The sequence below is a fragment of the Anguilla anguilla genome, chromosome 13 (assembly GCF_013347855.1).
Source record: "Anguilla anguilla isolate fAngAng1 chromosome 13, fAngAng1.pri, whole genome shotgun sequence".
Lineage (NCBI taxonomy): Eukaryota > Metazoa > Chordata > Actinopteri > Anguilliformes > Anguillidae > Anguilla > Anguilla anguilla.
The window spans coordinates 10,577,830-10,603,976 of record NC_049213.1 but is presented as its reverse complement, the minus strand read 5'-3'; the positions used below and the strand labels follow the sequence as shown (position 1 = coordinate 10,603,976).

Sequence of the window (26,147 nt, the reverse complement as noted above, 5' to 3'; positions counted from 1 at the left end):
GTAGAGCAGACAGGCATCTGAATGGCACGCCTATGGGGCTGCTTCATGAAATGGGGAATATCTCATGACGGACAATAAATTAAGATACCACCGTTTCCTCAGTGTAGTATAATCTAATCTGATGTAACATTAAAACAACCCTTTCAGTATCAAATTCTTTGGAGCACTGGAATTGTTCCAGTCAACTCCCTCGTTGTAGTAATAACACTACTAAACAGCATTATGGTACGCATCGTCATATCACAGGTTTTGAGAAGGGGGTCGAAGACACGAATGTAACAAAACCGAGATGCCTTCATGTTGCGTTCATATCACTTTAATATGTATAACAACATTCATAATAATAATAATAATAATATAAACAAACATACATTGGGAAGTTCCATGTTTTACAGCCAGCCCATATAAAACAAAATAAAATATTAATCATTTAAGAAAATAAAAGAATTCAATCTAAAAAGGAAAATTGGATGACAGACACAATACAGTACTTTTAATCAAATACCAGATACCATAAATAAAAAGTAAAAAAAATACTTGAGGCTATTCAAAACTGTTTACTGAAATGCATTATACATTAAATATTGAAATAAAAGATTACACTCTCCCTATCAGTCAATTTAAAAAAATACCAATGATATAACAATTATTAATTTTTTATATAGGCCTACTCTTTAGTTATTACAGCTGTAGATCCTGAACAGGAAACAGGCCAGAAAAAAACTGTTGTTTTGTGCAATTCTGTAGAAAAATAAAGTAATTGCTTGTAATTAATTGTGGCTTATGAATAGGAATAGTGTGACATGATCCATCCTCGAATGACTGATTAAATACAGGACAGTGTGTCTCAATTAGATTTCAAGTATTCTTTCATCCTTGACCATTATGTGTGTTGAAACCTAGACCCCAGGGATGCACACTAATAACACTGAAGCACAGGTACACGCGGTCTCTCCCGGGGACACACAGTGAACACAGCCCATATTAGCTTACCATGCCAAAGCTGGTCCTTTGTTCAGACACAGTTTCCATGTATGAAATCGCGCAGTCTCAAATGTCCTTTTCTTCACATGCCAGTGGTCACGTGTCCAGAAACGTTAATCTGACATTCTCCATGCACCTTGGGCAGGGGAGCACATGTAGAACACAGAACCCGCCCTCCCTTGTGTGTGTGTGTGTGTGTGTGTGTGCATGTGTGTGTACGCACGTGTGCGTGTATGCATGTGTGCATACAAACACGGTTACGTTGTAGTTCTCTGTGCAAATCGCTGTAAACAGGCCTCCTTCCCTGTCGTTGTGAAACAGACTTCCCGTGATAAAGGGCCTGAGGGTATTGTCAACAGTTTTTTGACCTTGTGTTTCGAAACGAAGCCGGGTGCAGTTCTGCTATTGGTCGTGGTTTCCTCGCATGTGAGCATGACAGCTGTGGCAAGCGAGAGACTGAACCCTCTCTGCTTTCATTAGACAAACAATACGAAACACCAACCACCAACCAAAACACCGTATGAGTGTCAGACTGACAGTGCATTGACATTTTTTCAACACACACACACACACACACACACACAAACAAGAACACGCACACACTTGCACCCTGTACCCTGTCTTTTGGATCATTTGTTACTTTACCAACCTAACCCTCTTAGACGGAGGGGCTTTACACATCCTATTTTCAGAAGTCTGTGCTGGTTACAGAAGCACTGTCATCAGCATTGCACTTCCTCCAAGAAGAGCTACACTCAAATAAATATGTCACTCATTGTTCTTTCAGTCTACCAAAAGTACCAGAACATACGTTTTATATAGGACCATAACATACAATACATTTGTTTTATTTTTTTCATTAAAATTATCCATTAACTCATTTCGGAAAATCCATCCCACCATAAGACCAATAAAACAAATGATGTTTCCAGGAAATTATTCCCATTCACCGTGTGACAAGGAATGTGGCACTGAACAGCATAGTTGATTCTGGCAGGTCCTCATTTTCAGGTGTTGTTTAAAAATTTCTTTTTTAAATACCTCTGTTTGACTGTAGAAGGTAAGTGATAAAGAAATGCCCGAAGCCTTCCTAAGATTGGTTTGGGCTGATTTCAGTAAACTGAAACCAGATTTCGAAGGATGTGAAAAATCTATAAGAGAACCTACGGATCTGAGACGCCGCCCGAAGTCGAGGGTTCGAGGGGCAGCGCCGGCCCTGAGGACGTGGCGGAGCCCCGGGGGTACGAGCGGCTTTTACGTGAGGCACCGCGTGCCTTTTGATCTCTACTGTCAGGATCTGATGAATTATTCACAGCGCACAAATGGAACGAGCGAGGTTACGCAACCTCTCTCTCTCTCTCTCTCTCTCTCTCAGGCAGAGAGTTAAACACTAACTTAATGGTGGGGGAGAGGGGAAATGCTCTTCCCCGCCTGCCCGCCCGCCCGCCCGCCCGTCCGCTCCTCCGCTGGGCCTTATTCGGACAGGATGTGAACGAAGGAGGCGGGGAAGAGGCCCTTCTTGTGCGGCTGCCCCTCGACGTACCCGTGCTGCAACGACAAGAGAGAGAGAGAGAGAGGGCAGAGGGACTTACTCAATTTGGAGTAAGAAGAGAATAGAAAGGGCTACGGAACGTACTCCCAGGAGTTACGAATCCCTACTCCATCCGAGGGCTTCCCTCCCCCCCCCCCAGAATGAAAACAGATGGTGCGGTTAAAACAGACGGGCGTACGGAGAAGGGCTGAGAAATTTGTGGCACAGAATGAGGTCATCAAAAAAGGAATGCAAAAGAGCGCTCGCTACCTTGATAGAATTTGCACATGTACAGCAGAACTTTGTCGGAACTGAAATTATATTTGCAAGAGCGTTGGCAAAGTCACCAGTTTCCTCCTCATCTCACTCCTTCACTCACACGCACATGCATGCATGCACGCACACACACACAGGCGCGCGCACACACACACACTCACACGGCACGCACAGAGACTTACACAAACGCTTATAAGCGAGTCTGAATTCACTCATGTCAGCAACATACAGCCAGCTGTTTTTGAAGCACATCTGAGATCATTTTTTTTGGACAGGAACAGTGCAGGAAATTGCAGAGGGCAAGCCTCACCTGGAGGCCATAACTTGTCGAGCAGCTGGAGCTCTGCAGATCACTGATTCACATACGACCTGCGCGCAGACCCACCAGCACCACACTTGCATTTCCAGAATAATTTAACATTTGTTGAAGATGTTGAATAACGTACTGTACAGTAGTTACCAGTAGTTGCTAAGCAGATGTTTAACAACGTGCTGTACAGTGGTTATCAAGCAGATGTTTAATAACGTGCTGTACAGTAGTTATCAAGCAGATGTTTAATAATGTGCTGTACTGTAGTTATCAAGCAGATGTTTAATAATGTGCTGTACAGTAGTTATCAAGCAGATGTTTAATAATGTGCTGTACTGTAGTTATCAAGCAGATGTTTAATAATGTGCTGTACAGTAGTTATCAAGCAGATGTTTAATAATGTGCTGTACTGTAGTTATCAAGCAGATGTTTAATAATGTGCTGTACAGTAGTTATCAAGCAGATGTTTAATAATGTGGTGTACTGTAGTTATCCAGCAGATGTTTAATAATGTGCTGTACAGTAGTTATCTAGCAGATGTTTAATAATGTGCTGTACAGTAGTTATCAAGCAGATGTTTAATAATGTGCTGTACAGTAGTTATCAAGCAGATGTTTAATAACGTGCTGTACAGTAGATATCAAGCAGATGTTTAATAACATGCTGTACAGTAGTTATCAAGCAGATGTTTAATAATGTGCTGTACAGTAGATATCAAGCAGATGTTTAATAACATGCTGTACAGTAGTCATCAGGGAAAGGATGGGTGTGCATAGCAGGAAAAAGGCTAAAATGATAATTCGGCCTGGATGAGAGGGTGACCGGCACAAAGAACATGACTCGCCTGCCATTTCACCAGATCTCACCCTTCAGAAAACACAAAAACCACCGCCCACAATATTCACTACTGGTCATGTGACCAATTTATTCAGTCCGTGGAATTACAGACTTACTGTACAGTTCACTTCATCTACGTGAAGCACTTTGAGTTGAAACTCTTGAAAAGCGCCGTCTAAACAGATGGATAATCTCACGTTACAAACTGCCATGCGATGTTAGCAGTTGAGCTAACTGGCATCTCCACTGACTCAGCCACGCTGAGGATACTGAGACACGCCCGTAAGCCGGAGGAAATGAATAAAACATGGAGGCCGCAGCAGAACAGTCCGACGCGGGGACGAGGAAAACAAGGAAGTCGCGTGTACGCGCGCCGCCAGCGGCCCGGACGCCCTGACCCCGAGCGACGCACGCAACGTATCCTTCAGAACCTCGCGTGCCAAGCGCAACCAGATAGCGCCAGCCGCGCGGCCTTCATAAACAACTGCCCAGCGAGTACTGTCCCCGGGGGCCTCAGTCTAACAAACCGGGAAATTACATACTTCCTGTCTGCTAAAGTCTGTGGCCCAAACAAAGCTCCTAAAAAAAAAAGTGTAGGGTGGGCGTTCCTCTTCCGGCGAGTCGAACGCGGAGGCGGAGCTGCGGGCGATTTTTGGAGGAGGAGGGCGTGACTGGCCCCTATTGTCTTCAGCCTCCGGATGTTTGGTGGGACCACGGCGGCCCAGTTAGCGCACGCTATTTACGTGGCGAAACGCCAGGATACCTACCCACCAATCGGCGTCGTCCTCTCCCAGCACCACCAGCACCTCCCCCTCGTTGAAGGTCAGCTCGTCGTGGTGGTCGGCCACGCAGTCGTAAACCGCCCTGACGCGACGCACCATCGGCCTCGACTGAAAGACACACATGCAGAGACACAGGCCCCACCGCCGTGTAAATACACGCAGAGACACACGCCCCACCGCCACGTAAATACACGCAGAGACACACGCCCCACCGCCACGTAAATACACGCAGAGACACACGCCCCACCACCACGTAAACACACGCAGAGACACAGGCCCCACCACCACGTAAACACACGCAGAGACACAGGCCCCACCACCACGTAAATACACGCAGAGACACACGCCCCACCACCACGTAAATACATGCAGCAATAGAGAGCAGGACAGAAATAGAAGCCTGTCACAGCCAGTGGTGGTTTTGGCTGTGCCACTGTAGGACTCAGTGTTTAGAGTAAGCCCCCCCCCCCCCCCCCCCCCCCCCCCCCCCGTCAAAGGAAAGGTAGCTGGACAGACCGTCCAACACATCCAGCCCATAGATGGCACTAAAATGCCAAACGCGTTACTCAGTCATGGAGTAATAGCAGGTCACGATGGGACAGTGAGACAAACGCTAACATAGTCATGAATAAACCTGAACTCCATCCTCTCTGCAGTGCGGAGCATCTGCAGACAGGAAAATCCAGGCCTGAGGCAAGCTCCAAGTAGCCAAACTATGTGGCAAGACCTGGGGTAATATCAGTCATAATCAGTCAGGTGTATTATTACACCATATGTACATAAATATCCCTTATTGTATTACTGCATTAATATGATGAGAATATATTGTAAGAATATTACAAGTGAGCCTCTCATATGTTACTGTACTGTTATTTTATATAAGTCTCTAGTGAGTATCCTGATGGAATTTGAACTAATAAGCTCAGTGTATATTATATAATATTATATTTATTATATTAGTAAAGGTGTCTATTTGTCCCTGTAGCAGTTTTGTGTGGTTTTGGATAAACCCCTCCCCCTTGCCTTTGCCCTCCCCTTACCACTCCTTTCCTGGGCAGGGGGTGTGGGGTCCCGCCCTGGGTACTGGTGGAGCTCCCGTTGGACTCCAGACTGAGGGAGCGGGAGAAGGTGGGGGAGCTGAGCGAGGGGTGTCGGCCGCTGGGCTGGGGGATCTGGTACACAAACTGGGAGGAGTTGCTCTCTCCATCTGCCCTGAACCCTGGAGCACACATGGGGGAAGATGACCTTTTTCTGGCTCAGGCTAAACCTGAACCTGTAAGAAATTCACTGAAAATGAACTCTTCCCAATACGTAACATGCAACTGTAATATACCGTACCCTATGTTTCACTACAATATAGTGTACTACACCATATACTATATCACAGTATAATATACTATACTATGTATTACACAACTATAATATACTGTGGTATATATAGCACAATATTACCCTTTATTACTGTATTACACAATATATTACACCAAGCAGTATATCACACTACACTGTAATATTTCATGCTATTCAGTTGGGCTGAGAAGTATTGAGCTGGGGCGGCTACCTCGCTCTGGCAGCTCAGAAAGGGAGTTGAGAGCAGTCACAGTGTATTTCGGTGACCCTGAGCTGTAAAAAAACAGGAAGTGGTTTGATATCCATTAGTCTGGCTGGCAGAAAAATAACCCGCAATTAGAAACTTTTACGTTCCCAGATTGCACGGACTACAAATCATGCATTACATTACTGCTTTCTCATAAGGACAAAGAGATCATTAGTGCAGGTTGAAATGAGATCTTAACTTCTTACAGGCTTTCATAAAAAAAAGAGCTTTCTTTTTCCTGATCGCTTAAAGATTAAACCGACAGTCGGCATTCACAGCCGTCCCACCAGGGGGCAGTAAGCGCATTCGCGTTTCCCTGCAGACCGCGGGGTTGTGCGTGTGCGCGTGCGCACTCACACAGGCTTCTGAAAGGGTGAATCCGGACCGCCGTAAATCCTCGCGTTGCCAGGTACCGCGTAATCTAAACACACAGGTGAGAGGGGTCGTCAGCGCACGGCCCGGAGGACCCTCTGACACACACACACGCACACACCCCCCCCCCCCCACGCGGCAGGGCGCCCTTACCCATGCCAGCGTGGCGCGGAACGTGGGGGCTCTGGGGCACGTGGGGCATGGGCTCCGAGTAGGTGCGTTTGTGGCGTATGTTGAGGGGCGGAGGGGGGGTCCGTTTCTTGCTCGTCGCGCTGTCCCCCCACCCCTCTGGAGGGCTGACCGGGGGAGGAGGCGGGGGGACATTGGGCACTGAAACACACAGAGGCAAAGACATGAAATGGAGATGAGTGTGCTGAGTAAGGGTATAGTACAGCATGCAGGTTAAGGGAATAGTACAGAATGCTGGGTAAGGGTATAGTACGAATTCTGGGTAATGGTATAGTACAGCCTGCTGGTTAAGGGTATAGTACAGTCAGCTGGGTAATGGTATAGTACAGCCTGCTGGTTAAGGGTATAGTACAGTCAGCTGGTTAAGGGTATAGTATGCTGGGTAAGGGTATGGTACAGTATGCTGTGTAAGGGTATAGGTATAGTATAGTGAGTAGGCATGCAGTAGAGCATGCTGGGTAATGACAGGGCGGGGCTCACCTTTGACCCTGGGAGGCAGAGGGGGTGCAGGGGAGGAGGGGGGCGGTGGCGGTGGACTGTCCAGGCTGCGCGTCTGCGTGTGGGGGATGGCGTACACGTCGCGCTTGTGATCCCGAGCCAGAGCCAACCGGCGGCCCACACTGAATAGAGCTCCGCCCCCTCCTCCTCCTCCCCCTCCTCGATCAGGCCCAGCGGCGCGGGTCGAGGCATGATACAGACTGAAAGGCCGGGAGGTGCGCTCTTTCTTTACTGGACCCATCTGCACAAACACAACCCACAGCCTTTACAGTACAAACACAGCCTCAAGATTACAGTACAAACACAACCCACAGCCTTTACAGTACAAACACAGCCCACAGCCTTTACAGTACAAACACAGCCCACGGCCTTTACAGTACAAACACAGCCTCAAGATTACAGTACAAACACAGCCTCAAGATTACAGTACAAACACAGCCTTAACATTCCACTATAAGCACAGCCTTAACATTACAAACACAACACAGTTTACACTGTTACAAACACAGCATTGACAGAAAAAAAACAGAAATGAAAGCGCTTCCATTGAAACCATCTCCCAGCACACAAGCACAGACTTTACATTCAATTGCATCCACTGAGCTCACAGAGCCGCTAGGGCAGTGCAGTCTGCCCTGCGCCGCCAGCTCCACCTGCTCTCTCACCTTGTCATCCAGGTCATCATCGCTCTCATACAGGTCGTCCTGCCGGAGCTGCCACTCGTACTCCACGTGCACGTGCATGTTGAACTGGTTATTCTGGGCCTGCTTAATCTGAGGGACCAGAGGGAGACCATCAGTGCATCCAAAGCCACACACTGAAACCCTAAAACCACCATAGAATATCACACTGAAACCCCTAAACCACCACGAAACAACACCCTAAACCACAGGACGAACAATAATAAATACAATACCATTTTAAATATGAATCGGTACACACTGGCATTATAAACTGAAAGAAAAATCATGCAACTATTTTACGGGAACTCCAGCTGAGGCTCAGACAGGCCTTTTCATGACATTCAAGGCTTGTGCTTACACTCAGCATTGATGCTCATACTGTCACTCAGTCAGAAGCAATTACGGCAGCCAGTTAGCGACCTGTCTGCAGCGCACACTGCTCTGACGCACGTCCCCACGGCGCCCGGTGACAACACAAAATGGCCACGATGGAAAAGTCGAGGAGTTACTCACCAGCTCCTCACAGTGCGTGTGCTTTAGCCTCCGAGCGATTTCCAGCGCGGCCTCCCCCGTCTCGTTCTCTGCGAAACAAACGGCCTGTCTTCAGCGCGCTCGCATTTTTACGAGCGCCGTCGTTTTAAAAAGCCGGAGTACAACGGCGCCGAATCGCTCGTGGTGTGATTCACACAGCGGTGCTTCCGTGGGCAGCGCTAACAGAGCCACCGAACCCGTTTGAAACACGGAACCCATCGCTCCAAAATTTTAACTGAAATTCACTGAGTGGCTCTGCAGGGAAGGGAACCATGCATCAGATTAAACACCACAGAGCAAAGTGATTCGGTGGAACTGGGATTTCATGCTGCCATGATCCGTGTGTGTTTTTATGTTTATGTGTTTCTGTCTGTGCATTGTATGTATATGTATGTGCTTGAGCATGCATGTTCACACATACAGCATACAGGCATTTGCATGGGAGAGTATAAGTTTGAGTGAGTGAGAGAGTTGCTAGGTGTGTGTGTGTGTGTGTGTGTGCGCGCGTGCATGCATGTATGCATATATGTGAGTTTCTGTATGTGCATGGGATTGTATGCATGTGCATATGTATGAGCATGCACGTTTATACAAATACTTACCTTTGTATGAGACTGTGCACATCTGAGTGAGTGTGTGTGTGTGTATGCGTTTCTGTAGCTGCATGAGATTATAAGTATGTGTATGTGCGTAAGCATTCATCTTTATACATATACTTGCATTTGCAAGTACATGTTTAAGCGAGTGAGAGCTGGTGTGAGCCCTAGCTGTGTGTGTGTGTGTGTGTGTGTGTGTGTGTGAGTCTGTGCTTGCATGTGTGTGTGTGTGTGCGCGCGAGAGAGTCTGTGTTTGCATGTGTGTGTTTGCATGTGTGTGCATGTACATATGTGTGTATGTGTGAGAGAGAGCCTGTGTTTGCATGTGTGTGTGAGTGTGTGTACATCTGAGAGAGAGAGCCTGTGTTTGCATGTGTGTGTGTGTGTGTGTGTGTTTGCATGCGTATGTTTGCATGCGTGTGTGCATGTACATATGTGTGTGTGTGTGAGAGAGAGCCTGTGTTTGCATGTGTGTGTGAGTGTGTGTGTGTGTGTGTGAGAGAGAGCCTGTGTTTGCATGTGTGTGTGTGTGTGTGTGTGTTTGTGTGTGTGTGCGCGCGAGAGAGCCTGTGTTTGCATGTGTGTGTGTGTGTGTGTGTGCACGCATGGTGTGGAGGGGGATTGTGAAACATATATGCTCTCAGAAGATGCAGAGGGAGGAGAGGAATGTATGGCATTTGTCAGATAAGTTTCCCAAACTAAAATGAACGCTAACGGAAACACTGCGGCTGCTTTAACAATCTTTATCGCTCCTCGCACTCTCTGTTTACTCGAGAGGAAGAACTCATGCAGCAGAACCAGCAATCGTCGTTTGCTTCGCGCTGGAGATTAGACCGAACATCAGGGACGAGCGAGCGAGCTGCCAATCATTGCTGGACACGGCTGGTGCGTGCAGTCAAAGGAAAATTAATCGACTGCTCCTCAGACATAATCCTGTAATTACACTCTCCGCACAGAACAGAGAGAAACTACAGCACCGCAACACCACGCACAATTGAGCTATTATTGATCCACAATAGCAGGACTGAGAAAAGCACAGAAAATATTTTACTAATCTGACCATAACTATTTATTTATATTTAAATAAACACTTTTTCTCCTGTGTTACATTTCAGCTGAAACCCTGCATAGCTCCAGGGTAGCTTTCAGGCCAGGTTTATTTCATGCTGCAGACGGCAGCAGCTATGCACTGTGGCTAAAAGACAAGGGAATCGGGTCTGCATCCGTCACGGTTAACTGGAATTGCTTCAGTAACAACCCCCCAGAGTAAATGCACACTGTATATGACCTAATAGTATAAATGCACACTGTAGAGTAATGATCTAATGGTATAAATTCCCACTGCACTGTTATAATCCAGTAGTATACGTTTAAACAGTAATGATTCAATGGTATTATTGAACACTGTAAGCCCGTGAAAGCAGTGACCCTGAACAAGGGCATCAGTAAATAAGTGAAGTCATTTATGCAGGGTGCCGTGGGAACACTGAGTGTGTGTGTGCGTGTGTGTGTGTGCGTGTGCGTGCGCGTGTGCGCGTGTGTGTGTACGTGTGCGCGTGTGCGCGTGCGTGTGCGTGTGCGCGCGCATGCTCACTGATGTGCGTGTTGGCCTTGGCCCGCAGCAGCAGTTTAAGGCACTCTGTTTTGTTGTGGAGGCAGCAGTAGTGCAGAGCAGTGTTCCCCCGGACCGTCTGTGCATCCAGGTGGTTACTGGGACAACAGAGAAAAGGAAACATGAATTAACATTTGATGGGATTTTTTTTTTTTTTTAAACTGTCTCAATATAGGCAAACATTCCACACAGACGTCCTCTGCATTCATTATGTCCTGTGAACGTCTGGTGGGTTAAGGAGACAGAGAAACTCCCTCTAACTTAATCCCTGGGACGATCTGAGACAAAAGAAGTCCCCTACAGGCCCTAAACTGCTTCAGAGAGGACATGAGTTGCTCAATACAAGGTGGACCATGTATATACATGTATAGCATAGCTTGGATAAATGCTTGATTCTGATTGGCTAGTAAGTGTGCATATACACCATGCATACCACATCCTTCTCACTTTGAAAACAACTTATGCCCAGACACACCGGCTGTGTACACAAGGATCAGTGTCTTACTTCTCAGCCTACAGTATATAGACACATACGCACGTGTATGTGTGAGTATTATTCATTCTTATTCATACATCCTCTTTTGTGTGGCTCATGCGTGAGACAACGTATTTGTTATAGCATTAGCTTACAACTTTTTTTTTTTTGTATGAACATTGGCAGTGTTCTGGGATGACATCAGTGACAAAGAGGTACAGAATGTTAAATGTACAGTTCGCTCAAAGGATTTTGAAAAAAAGTATTATTTCAGTTTTAGAGCATGTTTTCAATTGGCCCAGACAGTTTCTGTGTGGAATGAAGGATATTTCAGAAACAGAAATGTCTGATGACCTGCTGACTTTATACTGGCTGCCATAGAGGGTTCCGTGAATTTGTTAAGCCTTGTGAAGTTTGAAGCAAAATACACTTCATTACATTACATTACATTACACTTCAAGTCACTCAAAAGCAGAATGAACAGTGATGTCACGCTTCCGGTTAAAAGAAACATACATTAAGGCTGAAATGACATCAAAGAGCTGCAGGAGGTGAGCTGGCCCTTTAATGGCTGCTCTCAGGGCCGTTCCTCTCCTCTCCCACAGCCTCTCATCACACCAGGCCCCCAGCAGCTCACGCTGTGGGGCGGAAGCCATTTGGCTGCTTCTGGTAAACGTGTCTCCCCTACAGCTCCTCCAGCTGTCTTTGCACTGCAGACGGGAGTGGCCATGCATTTCCTGTCTCACACCCTCACTTCCTGTCTCACATCCCCCCCCCCCCCCCACACATTCTTTCCTGCCAGTTCATTTGTGTCTAACACAGCACTCAGCAGCGCTCATACTGGCTCACATTAGCAACAGTGATGTATGAATCACTGGAAAACATCAGGTATTGATAACATGCCCTTCTATGAAATAATGCACCAACAGGATACAGTGAACCATTGACACTGGGATAAAATACTTTGGCTAAATAAATCAATGCCTAAAAAACAGAAATTGTATAATGAACTCACCACATAAGTGTAAATAAAAGTTATGAACAAACAGTACTGTGAAAGTTTTATTCATGTTTTCGGTGGGAACAGCAGAAGTTTACACTCATGGATAACAGATTCCCAGTAAACTGATTCAATATTGCATTATTACATACACTGTGATCAGTAAAACAATTACTGCTCCATTCAGTTCCTCACCAGTTGTGCACCAGGAAGTCCACCATGTGCAGCGAGGTCCGATCGGCCAATAGGACAGCCAGATGGAGTGCAGTCTCGCCTTTCTCCTACAGAAACGGTCCATCAGAGCAAACAGGGTCACTCTCAGAAAACAAGAACAACTCAGCACGCTGCATTTATAGTGTTGACAGGTGATGGAAAGCGACTGTTTAACTGCACAAGTGGGTGTAGAAAGTGTATGGCACTATACCCGCATAGGCGAGTGTTGGATGGGGACGGCTGTGTACCTGTACTGGGTTGGGCACTGGCTATTTACCTGGACAGACAAGTAATGGGAGGATGTGGCTCTGTAGTGGTCTGTCTTGGAAGGGTGTAAGAGTGAACCTGCACAGGTAGGTGTCAGAAGGGTGTGGCTCTGTACCTGCACAGGTAGGTGTCAGAAGGGTGTGGCTCTGTACCTGCACAGGTAGGTGTCAGAAGGGCGTGGCAGTGAACCTGCACAGGTAGGTGTCAGAAGGGTGTGGCTCTGTGCCTGCACAGGTAGGTGTTAGAAGGGTGTGGCAATGTACCTGCACAGTTATGTGTTAAAAGGGCGTGGCAGTGTACCTGCACAGGTAGATGGGCGTGGCTCTCTACCTGCACAGGGTTGGGCAGTGGCTGGCCCAGGTCCGTCCTCTCGGCGTAGAGCTGCAGCAGGGCGAAGATGTCCCGGCTGCGCACAGCCTGCTGCAGACTGCGCCGCAGGCTGCCCGGGGAGCCGCCACTGCGCTGCACAAACTGGTACTCCATGTACTTACACAGGATGAAGTCCTTCCGCTCTGACCTGCAGGGGGCGATGGAGGCAGGACCGACCGGGGCGCCGCGGTCAATATTCAACATTATAGCCACAAACCAGACAGCTGAACAGTAAAACATTACATTACAGGCATTTAGCAGACGCTCTTATCCAGAGGGACTTACACAACTCTTACACAGCATTTACATTGCATCCATTTATACAGCTGGATATATACTGAAGCAATGCAGGTTAAGTACCTTGCTCAAGAGTACAACGGCAGTGTCCCAACCCAGGAATCGAACCTGTGACCTTTAGGTCCTTTACAAGACCAGTTCCTTACCCATTATACTGAACTGCTGCCCCAGCAGTGTAAAACCTCACTGTGAATATGCAACATTACGACCTAATTGTGCATATAATACATTACAACCTCACTGTGAATATGCAACATTACGACCTAATTGTGCATATAATACATTACAACCTCACTGTGAATATGCAACATTACGACCTAATTGTGCATATAATACATTACAACCTCACTGGGAATATTCAATATTATAACCTCACGGCAATTCAACAGCATCACTACCTCGCTGTGAATATTCTCCATTACAGCTGCACTGTGAATTGGGATGGCGGGTACGCCATCCCGCCAAGTTACGCCTTGGCCGGGCGGCACACCCCATATACACTCACAACCTGGTGGTGAACATACACATTACACACTCACTGTGCGTATAAAACGCCACACAGCAAACTAACTGCAGTGCGTCTGGTGCACAAAGTCACTCAGGTGCTGTGAAGTGCAGACAGAGGCCGTTCAGTGTAACCTCTACATATAAACACCTCCACACTGTCAGGTCAGTTCAGCCTCTTCCAGGCTGACAGAGGGGGAGCTGGCTCTCTGTCCACATCGTTAAGAGAAGCAGCAGCCGCCTTCCCCTCCCTACAGTCCCCAGGGAGTCAGGCACAAGCTCATTAAGGGTCAGACTGTGGCTCCAGAAGTGAAAAGGGTGTAATGATGACATTTGGCCTATTCCCTGTACTAAAGAACAGGCAGACTGGGGAACGCGGGAGGCTAACTCAACCCCAAGGTGAGAATGTGATATATGTTCACCCCTAGTGTCATGTGATTGGAGTCACGTCTACGCCCCAGAGAGAGAGAATGTCATTCGCTGACAGCTATGACTCCTGGCCCAATGGCTAGTCGGAAGGATGGTAAATACTCTTTATATATACAGGGATATTTGTCACTGTCATCATTATATGTTGTGTCACAATGTGCATTCATGCAATGTGTGCATATGAGACAGTACATCATGTACTACACACACACACAGGCACACACAGTTCTGTGCAAAAGTCATAGGTCACTCAAGAAAGTTATGCCAGAAGCCATTTATGTGGGCAAGCAAAACACTATATAAAATTACAATAAATATAAACTTATGAAATAAAAAAAGGTTTGGTTTTGGCTTGGTTTTGTTACATTCCACCACTAGCACACCTGGTTAAGCTCATCAATACCTCATTAAGTAAACCAGTTGAGCTGGTGTGCTGGCAGTGAAATTTAACAAATACATAGAATAGCTGGGGTCCCTGGAGAAGAAGTTTGAGAAAACAATTTGATGGACATGAAATTATAGTTTTACATCAACAAGGCAATTCTCAGTGAACAATAGCCCACCCAACCAGATTTTAGGCATTGCAGGCATTTAGAAGGTGCTCTTATCCAGAGCGACTTAAAAAAAAAAAAAAAGTTGTGTTTTTTTTTTACATAGCATTTACATTGCATTACAAATGCATTCCATTTATACAGCTGAAGCAAATTAAGCAGGTTAAGTACCTTGCTCAAGGGGAATCAAACCTGTGACCTTTAGGTTCCAAGACTGGCTCCTTACCCATTATACTACACTGCCACCTAGGTGTGCTGTTCAAACAGGGTGAGTTGAAGACAAAAAACGCACTGGAAGACGGAATTTGGTCAGAATCGATGGAATTATGAATGGCGAGTAATATAAACAGATCTTGATTTGCTGTGCTGCACCTTCAGCAAAACAGCTGACTGGCAAAAACGTCATCTTTCAGCGCAATAAGGACCCCAAACACTCTGCAAACACGATTAAGGCGAACTTGGAGCGGAAGTCTGCAAGAGGACCACACACAGCCTCCTCAGAGCCACGGTCTCAACATAATTAAACGGTTTGGGATCTTTTAGACAGAAAAAAAAGAACAAAAAGCAGGCAAAGCCAAAAGAACAGTTATAGAAAATTCTGCAAGAAGCTCGGACAAATTTACTGCGGGAGTCCTCAAACAAATTATGCAACAGCTGCTCCTTTACATTGCATTAAAGTATATGTGTTTACTTCAATGTTATAAACTGTTTTTCTAACAAATAAGCACTTATTGCTCAAATAAATGGCTGTAACTAGAGTTTTTCCGAGCGGCCTACAACTTTTGCACATTACTGTATATACACACACATACACATTTAGAGCACATAGGCACACATACACATTTAGAGCACATACCCGCGGACACACACATACACATTTACAGCACATAGACACACACACACACATTTACAGCACATACCCACAGACACACACATTTACAGCACATACCCACAGACACACACATTTACAGCACATACCCACAGACACACACATTTACAGCACATACCCACAGACACACACATTTACAGCACACACACATTTACAGCACATAGACATGAAATTTTTGGTTCTAAAAGGTGTGTCAGAAGAGGACTTGTCGAGAAGTACGCCGATGCCTGTTTGATGCTGAAAGGCAAAGTGAGACAACTGCAACAGAAACAGCTTTGCTGCCATGGATACGGACAGGACTGGCCTTTTGTGTGGGGTGTGTGTCTTTCCGGGAGCAGGACTGACAGGAGGAGCCCCACACTCACCGCTACGCTCGCGCTGTCATTATACCCCCCCCGCGACCCCGCAACCTGAACCCACTCTCAGAGGGAGGGTCCTGTCAGTCTGCAGGCCGCTGCAACAATGGCTCTCATTTCACAACAAGTGCTTGGAGAGCGGAGATAAAATAAATCAATACGGCACCATTTCAGATGCCCTTTGGAGAAAGGCGGTCAGAATATGGTAATGAAGGCAGAGCATGTAAGGTGTGTGTGTGTGTGTGTGTTGTGTGTGTGTGTGTGTGTGTGAGTGTGTGCGTGTGCTTGTGCGTGTCTGTGTGTTTGTCTTGAGTGTTTTTGAGCCTGTATACGAGAGTGCACACAAGCCAGCCAGAGTGGTGGAGTCTCTCCTAATGGAGAGAGGGGGGATTATGGGATTGTGGAGGAGAGAAAGGAATTGTGGAGGAGAGAAGAATTCTGGATGAGAGAGAGAGAAAGTCGAATTAGAAAATAACTTGGCAGTGTGACAGGATTCTGTGATATTTTTGGATGAGACTGTCTGTAATATATCATATATTGCATATTATATTACAGACAGTCTTATGCAAAAATATCAAGGAATCCTGGCACACTGCCACACACTGCAAAGTTATTTTCTAATTCCAATATCTCTCTTCCTATGGTTTAATTTCAATATTCTTTTCTTTAAAGGGAATGTAAATGAAATATTTTGTTCCTGAACTTGATCCAAATAAGGCTATCAAGTTTCTCTAAATATTTAATTGCATTCATTGGGCACACACACATACCCAAATGAACGCAATTAAATATTTTAAGAAACTTGATGGCCTTATTTGGATCGAGTTCAGGAACAAAGTATTTCATTTACATTCTCTTTAGAGAAAAGAATATTGAAATTATACCAATGCCTGTATTTATTTTAGCGCTGTGGTCTTCAGAGAGGTTTTATATTTTATTACTTCATTTCAGTTGGGTCAGATAGTATTTGTGAAAATGAAAACTTATAGACCTGATATTGTTAGAATTTCGATATTATAAGCCGCCCCAGTACTGCTTGAATTAAACTATGCACTAGTTTCACCACACCAGATGCATTATAAAAGCTGTTCTGAAGTTTCCTAAAATAATCTCTAAAAGATCTGGTTGAGTCAATAATGATGGATCTTTCCATTTCCTAGGAAAACCAGCGGCAGAAGGTGAATTTAAATATTACTTATTCAAAATTCAAAATTCAAATAAAAGGACTGGCTGAGTGGACTGTTTAAACAGGTGTCTTCATAGTACTGCTGAACAAACCTGAACTCAAAGTTGCAACGATTTAAGCAAACCCATGAATATTAATGATGCTCAATTTAACGGCCAATCCATGCACCAGGCCTGACCAGGCATTCAAATTTAGCTCATCCTTGATTCATGAGATTTGAAATTATAATATAAATATGCCTTTGTATAAACAGACAGCTAGAAAAAGAAATGGCATTACACCCAAATTCAAGGGTAACAGCAATTCATGTTTGTCCAGAACGGCACATCACAATGTATTTATAATATTTCAATATGTGAAAGAAAGTAGATCATATCTAGTCTCTTATCAACATTGGTATTTAAAATTGTGAATTAACACATATATTTAATGAGGAATCTTTAGTTATTTGCCAATATCAGTCTGCAGGCTGCAGGGACTGCACTCAGAAGAGCTGGCAAAGCTGTCCATTACCCACTTTTAAACAGGAGACCCCAGGTGTGCACATTCGTACAGGTGAAACGATCCCCGCTCACTTACATGTCACTTTCTGCCGAAGGCTTCAGGGACGGGCTGAGGAGGTTCGCTTCCATTATTTCATTAAAACCCGAGTTCCCCACATTCTTAGCCAGCTGGAGAGAGAGCGAAAGAGAGAGAGAGAGAGAGATGAGGTGTAGTGGATCGATCCATCCTCAGACCTTTCCACTTACCACACTACATTAACATAAATCACAAAGGAGACAATCAGAAGGCCCGAAAGAGCAGAATTTCTTTATAAAACATGATGAAAAACATCTACATTCTGTTTTCAACAAGACTGACATCATTGCCTCAACAAGATCAACATCAACAAAATGGTAAAGTTTCAAATTTGTCCGCAAGGTATTCCATGTACTGTATAAGGAGCAGCCTAACTAAAAGGAAACGTTCGAAGAACTGTTCTCATCTTTGGAACCTTGAATAGAATTATATTCTGTGATGTGAAACTATGTCCATTAGTGAGTGGTATGTAACATACTCAAGTAGAAAGGCTCTGACCTATGATAACCTTGAATAAAAATATGAACCAGTGCATTTGCTGCCTCATTGTCAAAGAGGGTCATTCTAATAACTGATATAAAGAGCAGTGATGGATACAGGAACCAGAACTGGTGACAGATCTTAAAGCGGCACAGTATAATGTGTCCAGAGTATGGAGAGGTGATGCTGGACTATTTAAATAATATCATGATAATCTAAAAAAGGCAGAAACACAGCATCCACCAGTTTCCCGGAATTAAGAGAGACTCACCAGCAGCTCGGAGGTGCCCAGCTTGTCCAGGGACAGGGACTGGATGCGCGAGTGGTGCACCCCCATCTCCCGGTGGATCCCCGAGCACTCGATGCACGTCAGGATGCCCAGGTTAGTGGAGATCCAGGTGGGGTCTGAGGAAGTCACATAAACCCAGGAGATAAAGCAAAGAAACTGATCCTGCCTCTGCTGACACTGACCCTGATCCTAGTAACACTGATCCTGGGCTGACTAACATCAATCCCTGGGCTGGCTTACATTAATCCCAGGGCCTGCTAACATTAACCCCTGGGCCTGCTAACATTAACCCCTGGGCCTGCTAACATTAACCCCTGGGCCTGCTAACATTAACCCCTGGGCCTGCTAACATTAACCCCTGGGCCTGCTAACATTAACCCCTGGGCCTGCTAACATTAATCTCAGGGCCTGCCAACATTAATCCCTGAGTTTGCTAACATCAATCCTGTCCTGGCTAAAATTGATTCTGGTATAGTTTACACTAATCCTGGAACTGCTATATGTAATCATGGACCTGTTAACACAGATCGTGGGCCTGATATGAGAGCTATCTACTGTAACTCCATTAATCCATTTCACCCAGGAAATAATTAAAATGATTACACTCATGTTATTCAGAGGAATAAAATATGCTGAAGAAAGCCTCTAATTGAGGTTGAAAGAGCACTCCTGTGCCATTCAAAATTATACGTTGCACTGAAGGAAATTCTCCTGGACATATAACGACCCAGTAATATACAAGTGCAGCAATGCCGACTGTTCATAATCCTCCGCAGAGCATATGAGCTGTTTTCAAACTCCACAGCCTTTTCAAAAACGAAGGCCTCGACCGTTTTGCGCCTGACTTGTTCCGCTCTCAACTGCCGAAAGCCGCGGCCGCTCGGGACCCGGAGCGCGATCGGACACGAAAGCCCGATTGCGTATTAATGGAGGAGGAAGCCAGCCGTGTCCCGCTGTGAAGCAGGCCGCTAGCCCCTCAGACGCAGAGGGATAATCCCTCAACGCGGGCCGTTAACGTGGACCGTGGAACGGAGTTTCACTTTTTTTTAAAGGGATTTAAGATGATGCTACACATGACGATACCATACATGGTATTTAGCACGCGTTACACTGGCTGTGAATGTTTTGTGTGGCTGAGCCTGAAAGCCAGGGCTGCCGGGTGGCTCACGGGGTTAATGCGGCGCTGCGCTGCCAGGCCGGGATGCGTACGGAATGCAGACCGTCGCCGCGGGCGACGCACGATCGGCTCTAGCGTCGCCCAGGGACGGGGGAGATTTTCGGCTGGCTGCGATTACATCATCGCGTCAGGCACCGGCAACCCTGGCTGGCAGACAGGGCTCCCTGAGGTTTGGCTTTTGGAACTCATAACGCACGCTCGTCTGTGTGGCGGCGGCGGCTAACATCGCGCACTCCTGAGGAGAACGCGTGCTTGTCTGCTGCTTCCCGAATGGACAATGCAGCCTGCAAGGAGTATTGCAGCATGAGCACGACTGGGCATTCAGAGTTGGGGAGTAAAGAAATATGGAATAAAGGGTCACTATATATATTTTTACATTTCAATTCCCATCAGAGGACCAACACTGGAAATTAGCTTTAGCTGTGCACAATTAACTGGACGCTGCCCCAATCAACTGTTTGTTCCTTGTACTTATCCCCTTTAAATAAATAAATGAATGATAAATAAATAATAAAAATATTAGTTTCAGGAAAACACTCCTGCGTATTAACACACGGACAGAGCATCGGTGCCCCCTACATGGCTACAGTACATTATCATGTTACCTGAGAAAGAGTCATTTTAACAGCAGTACTCTTTCATCCTCGTGTTTTTATTATTTAACACGACACAGAGAGGTGTGGTGATATCAGGGTCACACAGAGAGGTGTGGTGATATCAGGGTCACACAGAAAGGTGTGGTGATATCAGGGTCACACAGAGGGTTATGTTGATATTGGGGTCACACAGAGAGGTGTGGTGATATCGGGGTCACACAGAGAGGTGGGGTGATATCGGGGTCACACAGAGGGTTATGTTGATATCGGGGTCACACAGAGAGGTGTGGTGATATCAGGGTCACACAGGGAGGTGTGGTGATATCAGGGTCAGACTGAGAGGTGTGGTGATATCAGGGTCACACAGAGAGGTGTGGTGATATCAGGGTCACACAGAGGGTTATGTTGATATTGGGGTCACACAGAGGGTTATGTTGATATCGGGGTCACACAGAGGGTTATGTTGATATCGGGGTCACACAGAGGGTTATGTTGATATCGGGGTCACACACACTGTCTCACCTGGTGCACCGCAGTCACAGCACACCTGGTTGCCGGGCATGCGGCGGATGTCGTCGGTGACGGCCTTGGTGAGGTCCTCCACACTGCTCTCCCCGCTCGGCCTGCGCTCGTCCAGAGCCACGTTCAGCGCTTCCTGTTTACTGTTCGTCAGCACTGAGATCCACCTGGAACAGCACACACACACACACACACACACACACTGTTAGTTAGCACTGAGATCCACCCGAAACAGCACACACACACACACACACACACTGTTAGTTAGCACTGAGATCCACCTGAAACAGCGCACACACACACACACACACTGTTAGTCAGCACTGAGATCCACCTGGAACAGCACACACACACACACACACACACTGTTAGTCAGCACTGAGATCCACCTGAAACAGCACACACACACACACACACACACTGTTAGTCAGCACTGAGATCCACCTGAAACAGCACACACACACACACACACACACACACACACACACACACACACAGTTAGTTAGCACTGAGATCCACCCGAAACAGCACACACACACACTGTTAGTCAGCACTGAGATCCACCTGAAACAGCACACACACACACACACACACACACACACACACACACACACACACACCCTAAGCTCCATCTCAGACAGCACACCCAAAGTCTTGACCCATTTTGCCTCCCTGTTCTGTCACCCGGTAATAACAGTTCAGGGTTACATAAATACCTGTAATGTTTACAGTAGGTAAATATGCCCTTTTTTGTCCAGCTTCTTTCTGTCTAGATTTGAGTGTATTCTCTGCAGCTATCAATCCACCTTTCCCTTCTTCACCTCTGACATTTATGCACAGAAAAATGAGAAGCTTTGAAATTTTGTTGACCCAGTGCTCAGCTCTGATGTGTGTGTGTGTGTGTTTGTGTGTGTGTGTACGTGTATGGCGATGGAGGAAAGTGACTCTAAGGCTCTTTAAATTAACCATATAAGGATGCCTTACTATGCAGGGCTGAGATCTGCCAGCAAGAAGAATGTGAACTTCCTGTAATTTACTGTAAGTGTATGGGATCTGTGTCCGCGCTGCCAGATGTTTCAGAGCCTGGATCACAACCCCGATCCTGAAGGGGCTTTTTGGGCTGGGAGGTTTGAATGGTTTAATAACCCAGTGAATACCAGAGCAATCTGCTCCTCTTATCTCCAGCTGACTATCACATGACACCAGCTGGGACATCAGAGCCCTGGGCTGGCCGGGCTACGCAGCTCAGTGTTTCCACAGCAACGGGGCCACACACGCCTACAAATGTGCTGCCCGACGGCGGTAAAAGACACGTGATCATGTGACCAGCACAACATGGAAAATGATGCGAGCTGAGAACAGGATGTTCAGCGTTACAATGAAGTTACTGTACTGCTGAAGTTACTCAACTAACTACTGTGAGGGGAAATCATGAACTAAGAACATAATCGTCCTCATAAGATGGCTAGGCCTCAGACCAAAATATTTTTTAGTCACAGAATTAGCCTAATATAACGCTGCTGCATGACTTCTATAAATTATTTAGCATACATGTTCAATGTTTCACCCTGCTAGTGAAACAGGCAGGCAGTTTGAGCAGTTTGAGCAGCACCAACACACATGAGGAAATGCACAAACGTGTACTCACGCAACACATTCAGGCTCATCGTCAGCAAGAAAGTGGTAAGTGCGATTATCTGTGCGAGACAAAGAAAGAGAGTCAAGAATTACATTATGAAAGCCATTAACACATCTGCACCGCCTACCTCCCTCCCCCTCCAGGGGGCGCCCTTAAGTAAGAGTACACTAAACGTCTCCAAAGGGACTGATCGCTCTTTGGTGCAACAGCAGTGGTTTCCAGACGTGTTCTAGGAGATCAGGGTTAAAATGAAAGCCTGCAGGACGGTAAATCTCCAGGGACAAAGTTGGGAACCACTGCACTACAGTAAGAGGCAGACCTGGGTCAAATACCTATTTGTTTTGGATTCAGATACTTTTCTACGCTTTACTCATCTTGTCTGGTGCATTGGAACCAATGAAATACTCTCAAAAAGTGCAAACCTGACCTTCTGGTCATACTGGCAGGCTCAATTACGCCAGGCAAGATCAGTAGAGCACAGAAAAGCATCTGAATCCAAAACCAATACGTATTTGACCCAGGTCTGGTAAGAGGTTACAGTAAGAGGTTAACAGGGCAGCGTCAGCCCCGTAATTCAAGGCTCGGCGAAATCTCCGCGGGACGAACACGAACAGCGGCGTTCCGCCCCAGTGACCGCGATGGCGGCGTCGGGGAGAACGAGGCTGTGGACGGGAGCCAGAGTCAGCAGCGGGTTCAGCCGCGCGGGGGGGGGCGTTCAGCTCGCTGCTGCAGGCCTCAGCGCTCTGCTGAGCAATGAGAGTCTAAAACCCAAGGAGGCGAGCATGGGACGGCAGAACTAATGAGAAGAGCACTTTCTTAATTAAAAACAAACAGCTTAAAAGCTCTCCCCCAAGATTCAAATTGACGGAGCTTTAAAAACATATTTACAGTTAAGCTCGTCAGAGTGACTCAGTTTCCTCAGGGGTATTAATGGAGTGGATATCCCTTTCAAAACATAATCGCTTATCATCCAAAACAGTTAGTTTTTTTCTGTGTGAGTGAGGAGGGGGGGGGGGGTGATGACCCACGAGAGATGAGGTCGAAGCACTTCCTGTCCTCCAGGCTGGGCTTGACTTGGCACGTGAGGAGGTTGAGTTTGGCCGGGGGTTTGTTGGGCTGAAACGCACGAAGAAACGCCAAATCAGTCACAAAGCGTTCCACCCGAAAGGCTACCCCTGACATGCTAGCGCAGTTCTTTTCATTTTTTTTTACATGCGCTTAACCAGCAAATATAAACAACACTTGTTCATATCACTGTGTGATGTAACCATTTATTCATCTTTACTCCTGCATTCTGCATTTCATGCCATCTGGGCTTCTTGTCATAATGTACTGCTCTGTGCCAGTGTGCGGTTTGCACGATTATGATTACATTATGTTGTATGCATTCCATATCTGCACCAATCATCTTGCTTCCGCACAACCTGACTGCCCTATGGGGGATGAGCAATATTCTATTAAATATTAACTGTAGAGCTCCACCAGAGCTACATTTACAACGCCATAATCTCACGGCACCTCAATTAATACCTGTAATACCAGAATAATTAAAATGATAAGAGCACAGTTTGGCATCTGGAACATGCTCTACGGAGAGATAGTGTGCTGGTCGATAGCTCGTCTGTAGCAATGGAGAGATTTAGCCCTTTTTTTATACAGTAGCACTGCAGATTCATCACCGAATATATGTGTGTGTGCATGTGGCCATGTCTGTGGTGTATGTGTTTGTGTGTGTGTTTGTGGTGCGTGTGTGTGTGTGTGTGTGCTTGTGTGAGTGAGAGAGTGAGAGACAGGAAGCGTGTGTGTGCGTGCGTGTGTGTGTGTTTGTGTGTGTGTGGAGACAGAGTGTGTGTGTGTGTGTTTGTGTGTGTGGAGACAGAGTGTGTGTGTGTGTTTGTGTGCGTGCATCTCATCTTGTTAACACAAGCAGTGGGTCTCTGTTGGGTGTGCTCACAGTTCCGTGTGCGATAGTTAAGTAGCAGTTCTGCACGGCGCATTTCCTCTTCTGCCACATCTTCCTCAGCCTGCAGATGAACAGAGACACAGAAGAGTTCCTGTTAGAATCATGGCCTAACACCAGGGATTACAGCATCACTTTACTATCACCTCAGATAAGAGCATCTCTACTAAACATTTACTAACACCAGGGATAAGAGTATCTCTATCCATGCCCTTTCGTACCACCAGGCATAACAGCGTCTCTACAGACCCTTTATCACAGCCACGTGGGATAACAGCATCGCTGCAAACCAGGTTTAGCATTCATAAGAGGCCAGCACACAGGGGTGACTTCCACAGCACCGAGGCATAAATTCAGCTTAGCTTGTGTTTGGAGTTTGCAGTGTTTTTTTCACAATATTCAGTATTTCCTGAATGAGTGAAATCTCTCCTGGCCACTGCAGCTTTGATACATGGAACTGCCCGACACCTCCAGGCAGCCCGACAGGGGTTGAACATAACAACCTCGATAAAGACAGGCCGGGGAATAAAAGACTCCATTACCCATCACTCCTCTTGTAGAGGAAGCCGGATTTCTCCGTGCCGTACTGTTTGTTTCCTTGAAGCTGGTGCATGCTGTAGACCGTCTGCCTGCTCAGGGAGTCCTGCAGTGAACATGAGGAAGTAGGAATGATGGGATTGCACAGCGATATCAATTATAACAGACACACACTCAACAGCTTGCTGAACACTGAACACAGGACAGCAATAACACACTGACTACCACACTTAATTACTTTAATAATACACAACATAACAATATCACCGATAATAATAGCACAGATACACAAATAACACACTGGTAATGACGCACACATTCTCTTCACAGCAACGATACACTGTCAGCCTGTGGTGCAAAAAAAAACAGTTTCCTGGACCATGAAGACAAACCATGCAGAGCCAGAAGCCAACGGAAAGCAGAATTACAGCCTCACGAGCGTGCGGCAGACCGGAGAGTGAACAAGGCCAGACACGGTGATATAAATGATTCACAGACGCACTGGAACACGAGTGATTCACAATGGAATGGAAGCACCGGCAGAGGAGGGCACTCTGTCAGCTTAATTTGCGCCTCCCGGCCCCCAGGGGGAGCAATTGCGCTGCTTCCCCTCCAGAGAAGCATTAGAGAGAAACATTGACAACACAGCTCCTAACAAGGGGGACGCATGCTCGAGACAAGGAACTGTACGAGAAATATATGACCGCGTGCCGTCAGTCTGGATGGGTGCACAGTAAATTACAACAGGCAATTGGCAATGTTCTGTCATGAAGTATGAGGCATGCATTCAGCACATGACGTTACAGTCAGAGCTAGCAGAAACAGAGTTCAACTCACTCTCCTGGACTGCACCATTTGCAGCAATGAGATACAAAATTCACATCATGTCAATTCTTCAAAAATAACCTCTCAATTACAGAAATTATGCATCCATTGCAATACCAAAAGAGCACATTAAATCTAAAAGCGGTTTAGATAAACAGCACTTTTATCTTGTTCCCAAATCACGAATCAAAAGGGCTCGTTCACAAATCAGA

The 26,147-nt window shown here is 46.2% G+C and overlaps 1 protein-coding gene across 4 annotated transcripts in view; it reads right to left on the bottom strand.

Annotated features, from left to right (window-relative positions):
• Positions 1–299: 299 nt before the first annotated feature.
• unm_sa1614 (un-named sa1614) overlaps positions 300–26,147 on the bottom strand; it is a 61,915-nt gene continuing 36,067 nt past the window's right edge. Inside the window, exons 10-29 of one of the 4 annotated variants that reach the window (XM_035388653.1) lie at positions 25,948–25,956; positions 25,116–25,216; positions 24,568–24,637; positions 23,642–23,729; positions 22,623–22,671; positions 20,978–21,141; positions 18,665–18,798; positions 17,914–18,005; positions 13,054–13,270; positions 12,469–12,554; positions 10,781–10,896; positions 8,573–8,640; positions 8,042–8,149; positions 7,359–7,617; positions 6,843–7,019; positions 6,675–6,738; positions 6,282–6,343; positions 5,761–5,939; positions 4,706–4,828; positions 300–2,532 (exon numbers count right to left, since the gene is read on the bottom strand). In XM_035388653.1, coding sequence (XP_035244544.1) covers positions 2,458–2,532; positions 4,706–4,828; positions 5,761–5,939; positions 6,282–6,343; positions 6,675–6,738; positions 6,843–7,019; positions 7,359–7,617; positions 8,042–8,149; positions 8,573–8,640; positions 10,781–10,896; positions 12,469–12,554; positions 13,054–13,270; positions 17,914–18,005; positions 18,665–18,798; positions 20,978–21,141; positions 22,623–22,671; positions 23,642–23,729; positions 24,568–24,637; positions 25,116–25,216; positions 25,948–25,956 — 2,241 coding nt within the window. In that variant the 3' untranslated portion in view covers positions 300–2,457. The remainder of the gene's footprint in view (positions 2,533–4,705; positions 4,829–5,760; positions 5,940–6,281; positions 6,344–6,674; positions 6,739–6,842; positions 7,020–7,358; positions 7,618–8,041; positions 8,150–8,572; positions 8,641–10,780; positions 10,897–12,468; positions 12,555–13,053; positions 13,271–17,913; positions 18,006–18,664; positions 18,799–20,977; positions 21,142–22,622; positions 22,672–23,641; positions 23,730–24,567; positions 24,638–25,115; positions 25,217–25,947; positions 25,957–26,147) is intronic. The other 3 variants (XM_035388655.1, XM_035388654.1, XM_035388656.1) reach the window with 3 other exon arrangements.